The sequence below is a fragment of the Ceratina calcarata genome, unplaced genomic scaffold (genome assembly GCF_001652005.2).
Source record: "Ceratina calcarata isolate Rehan_Ccalc_2016 unplaced genomic scaffold, ASM165200v1 scaffold1048, whole genome shotgun sequence".
NCBI classification, from domain to species: Eukaryota; Metazoa; Arthropoda; class Insecta; order Hymenoptera; family Apidae; genus Ceratina; species Ceratina calcarata.
This window is the reverse complement of record NW_017131370.1, coordinates 6,457-11,182: the sequence shown is the minus strand read 5'-3', so window position 1 is coordinate 11,182 and position 4,726 is coordinate 6,457. Positions and strand designations below refer to the sequence as shown.

General features: G+C 44.5%; 1 protein-coding gene across 1 annotated transcript; it reads right to left on the bottom strand.

Moving 5' to 3' along the window:
• Positions 1 to 6: 6 nt before the first annotated feature.
• On the bottom strand, positions 7 to 2,421 carry LOC108632299 (lipase member H-A-like). The gene has a single exon (XM_018036779.2). It carries the CDS (start codon positions 1,588 to 1,590, stop codon positions 541 to 543), a length of 1,050 nt encoding a protein of 349 aa, XP_017892268.1. The 5' UTR covers positions 1,591 to 2,421; the 3' UTR covers positions 7 to 540.
• Positions 2,422 to 4,726: the final 2,305 nt, after the last annotated feature.

The following is a 4,726-nucleotide window of genomic DNA, read 5'->3' as shown; positions in this document are numbered from 1 at the left end:
AGTAGGTAATATCAGCATTCGTACATATGCTATTACAGATAATTAACTCGGGAAGATTCAAATGATGTCTATTAATCTTATCATATTTAATTTTATAATTTTACCAATTCATCAACGTCACGTTTCTCCTCCAAATAAAAATATAATATTTTCATTATTAACATTACATAACAAAAAATTTACATTATTATAATAATTGCAACAACTTTTGTTCGTTTCATGGTATTTAAACAAACTCGGAGCCAACCGGCTTTTCACAGTTTTTTCCGCGTTAAACGGGCTATCGATTAGTAGGAGAGCTTGAGGCGTTCTGACCTTGACACGAAAGTTCTCGAGCCAGGTAATTCGTGCGGCGACGTACGTACGTACGTACGGTTGCGGCAATTCGCTGAAGCTAGGACGCGGTCGCAACCGGCTACCAATGGTAATCCCTCTGGTCCCGCAATCGGGAAACGGGATCGCGTTCGCAAGCTCCAAAAGTCGTATATTCCCCGCTTTATCGCGGCGGCCTTATCTCGCGACGTTAACGCGATCCCCCGCTTACGTGTACACGTCCAACTGGTTCACGGTAAAATTTCCCATCGCGTACGGGCTCTGGCCGTTCGTTTTCACCAGATAGAAACCCCTTCGCTTCCTGTCTACCTTGTCGCCGGCCAGAACGGCCGGATACCTCGGCGGGCAGAGGCCTAGGAGATACCAAGCGAATCCTCCACACTGCCAGCCCCAGAAGCCCACGTCCGAATTGATCGACTCGGCGAAATACATCACGGCTCTGTGGTGATCGCAAGCGAACGGTGCCCACCTTTCCCAGCACCCTGGCTGATTGATCCCGCCGTTCATATAGAAATCAATATGCCCACTCATCTCCACTTTACCCTGGATGAACGCGTTCGTGTGTAACACGTCGACGAACTCGGCATCCCCGGCGTCTAATTTATCATCTTTATTCACGGTGACGAACAGAGGTAGTGCCGGGTCCAATCCCGTGATTCTGGATATCTTGTACGGTCGTAATACGTTCGCGGAAAACGCGGGCACGTGTGCGCCCAGGCTGAAACCGATCACGTGGATATCTTTCGCCCCTACGTCCCGCAGCCTGTCGATCAGCTGCGCGAGACAGTCGCCGACGTGCGGCACGTTACGCACTACGAGGGGATAACAGGGTGCCGTGGCCAAACGGTGCCAGTCGACGGCGATCACGTTGTAATCGTAGCTCTTCAGGTATTCCCTTCGGACGTCGACCAGATAGGACAGCTGCATATCAGAGTCATATCCGTGCACCACTATCTTCGTAGGATTCGACGATTCGAAGTTGATCTCTTTCAGATTGGAACCGGTATCGTTGACTAGTACCTGCTGACCAGCGTCCAGATTCCTTCTCGTGTACAGGAAGAATGTCACTTCCTTGTCGGGGCAGCTCTGGTTGCTGGTCACCAAACACGGTCCTATGAGGTAGTCCTTTGCGACGCCTTGGTCTATTGCGTTGCTGACGACGAACGGGTGCATCTTCTCGGCCAAGGACAATCGAGTCGATATGAGAACGGTGATAATGGAAATGGGAAATGTTTTCCATGTTGTCGGTGGCTTCATCTCGGTACTGGCTAGCTGGTCCAGCGGTCCTCCACCGTGGAGACTGAACGGTGTTACCGTGGATCGATTTCGCTCGACTGCCGGGACGAAACTAACAAACTAACGAGCCGAACGCTGAGGTGGTCCGTGCTTCGCGTCGTCGGCTGGCCTCGAGGGAAACTTCGAGTGCGACCAACACGTACCGCGGCCGCCGCCTGAACGAGCACGGAATCCCTAAAGAGGGGCACATCAGTCGGGGCTCTTCTTATTAGCGTTTTTAAACTCTGACGTGTGCCGCCGATCGATCGCGGTTACATATCGAGACCGGTCGAATCGGTGAGAGAGTATCGTCGATGTTTCGCGGAATCAATCGGCGGGAAGAAAGATAACAGGCAGCGACATCGAATGAATCCAATCTGCGCGACCCGGAGTCGGTATCGGCGTTCAACCAAGTTTCAGCGAGATTTGACACGGACAAATTACGAGTTTCGCCCGTCGATACGCGATTCTCCGCGCGCTTGCGCTGAATGGAAAGTGGGGCGCGGTTGCCGGAAATCGATGATGATGACACTGGAAGCATTTGATTTTAGATATGACGTACACACGATATTAATCAAAATTTTTTATCGACTGTTCCGCCTCCCTTCCACGATATTGTTTGGGGACGACACTTTATATGTATATAAGTATGTACATTACATATTTAGCATTTGGAGATTGCTTCATGGTTCTTTAATAGAATTAAATATCCGTGGCTTGTTTAGATGTTAAAATAGAGTGCAAAGAACTTTCTCATCCCATGCTTCATGATTTTCTGAATCTCGGTTAATAAAATTATTTATAAGTAAAAAAATAATTAAATAGGATATTTCTAATTTAAGTTACAAATACCAATTGAGGATGTTGATTCTAATAGCATAACAAGGTAGAATGTTATTCATTGAATTGATAAAAAATATGGGATTACTCCATTCGTCTTCACAAAATAATGTTTGTAGATTCCATTAAATTTTGAAAATTACATGTATTTTATTAAACATCGACGATTATTTGAAGTGCTTTGAGTTTTGTTTATTGTATTTTAATGAAGCATTTGTGTATCCCTTTGATCTGTGCTTACAAACAATGCAAATGGGCTGTACATCGGGCATCAGATTATAAATTAAAGCTCCGTTGGCTCGTTGGCATCGGTTATCACGAGACTAAATTGCACTGGCGCTCTCTTGTAATAAAGCATAATGGGGAGCAATTATCATTCGATAATTACACGCAGTCTGCTTAAAAGCGGCAGGACGTCGACTGGCCGATTTTACGAACGAAACGTTAATCAAAGTATCCATTTAATTTATCTCGTCGATGGATCATAAACTCTGTGACGATCATCTATCTCGTTTCCAGCCAGTATCGACTATAATTAAAATTTTTTCCCTAAACGGTACATAAATTATATCAGATCACTGCAGACGTTCGTGTCCGAGTTTTAGAGGCGGACCAGATTTCATCGTACTTCGCCCCGCATGTTTGTTTTAGCATTACGTTACAAACGTATTAAAAGATGTCTATCAAAATAATCTTGTAATGAAAAGGTGAAAAATTGCCGACGTGACGTTCTCGTTCTTACTCATCGGCTTAACTAATATGGTTAAGCCTGCTCTTTGAACGAGCGTAAAAGTGTTTTTGCCCGCCTTTCTCATTCAACGTACGGCCCGCGCGAAAGTGCTACGTCTATAGGTCGCATACTAAGTAAAAAATTTTCACCTTCTGGCGTGCGGAAACGCGTCCACTTTCACGGCCACTTCCGAAACGTGTATTCGAGGCGTAACTCTTTTCCTTATCCGTCCTTTTCGTTCCGTTTACCGATTTTAATTTTTAAGGTGTTGGGGTAGCCACGTGACTTTTCTAACATTTGTCGATAAATCGACGTCTTTTGTTCTAAGAAAAATCCCATCTTATTTAAAAAAATAAAGTTGATCTCTAAATCTCCTAAGTACTTCCATCTGCAGTAAAGTTATATACACCATGAGTCCTTCGGAATTAAACAACGTTTGTTTGAAACATTTCGTCCTATCTGAAAAAATGTAGAAGTTATTCAGGTCGCTTATTTTATTTTTATTTTTATTTTGTCTTGGCGGTGGACGAGACCCACGTGGATCTCCTCAACAGGGAGGCCGACCGTGTAGAAGACCATCAAATCGCTTAGGTGACTCACTCTCTATATTTCATAGTTTTATTTATAAGTTAATAATGTATAATTATGTTGCTTTTTAAGAAAATGTATGATTTCGTTCATGCATCAAATTGACGAGTGTCCGTAGAAATAGGTACGTAAGAAATGCCCGTAAACCTAGTGTTAATCACGTTTTCACGTTCGTCTTCAGATAATTGCTCTCTTCGGATCCATTTACATTCCTTTTCGAGAGGCAGTCGAAGGGCGATTTACATCTTCCCCGCGTTTCCAGGCTGTCAATCCCGCACGGCGAAGGTGAGGGCGAAAGAAGACAGTAAAATACGGGGAAGGTACCGTGGAGAAAAGGCCGGGGATGAAAAGGAGAGCCCAGCCCCGTAGCTCCGTAACGTACCGATTTAATGGAGCGAGGCGGACTTGATAACGGGCAACGGGGCGTTGCAAGATTTATTAGCGTCTCGCGATGCGGATAATATCTCACCTACTCGGCGGGCGAGCGTCGGAACAGACTCTCTGGCCTGTCTGAATTATTCGCGAGACGGAAATTAAGGCTCGAGCCCCGGCTGTCTTTTAATCTACGCGCTAAACGGTCTCGTGCCGTTTCCACTTCGGTCTTCTCTACTCCTTCCGCGCCGAGTCGATTACCCGCTGACCGATATGTCCGAGAAAATTCATTGATACGTGAACCTCACGCATCACGTAATTTATTACCTTCCAAAATGATTCTACAATGATTTATTTCTGACACTCAGATATTGGCAGATAGTGTTGTTTGCTGGAATTGAAATTGCTCGTCGGTGTCCCAAAAAATGTATACAAATGTATGCATAGCAGCGGTTCCCAACCTTTAGGCTACTAAAAAAATTTCTTTCTCCGTGCCTCTTTATCTGTTAATACATATGATAATATAGACAATGCTCTATATTTGTGTTATTATTATGTTATGCTTTTATGTTTTAAATAATAATAATT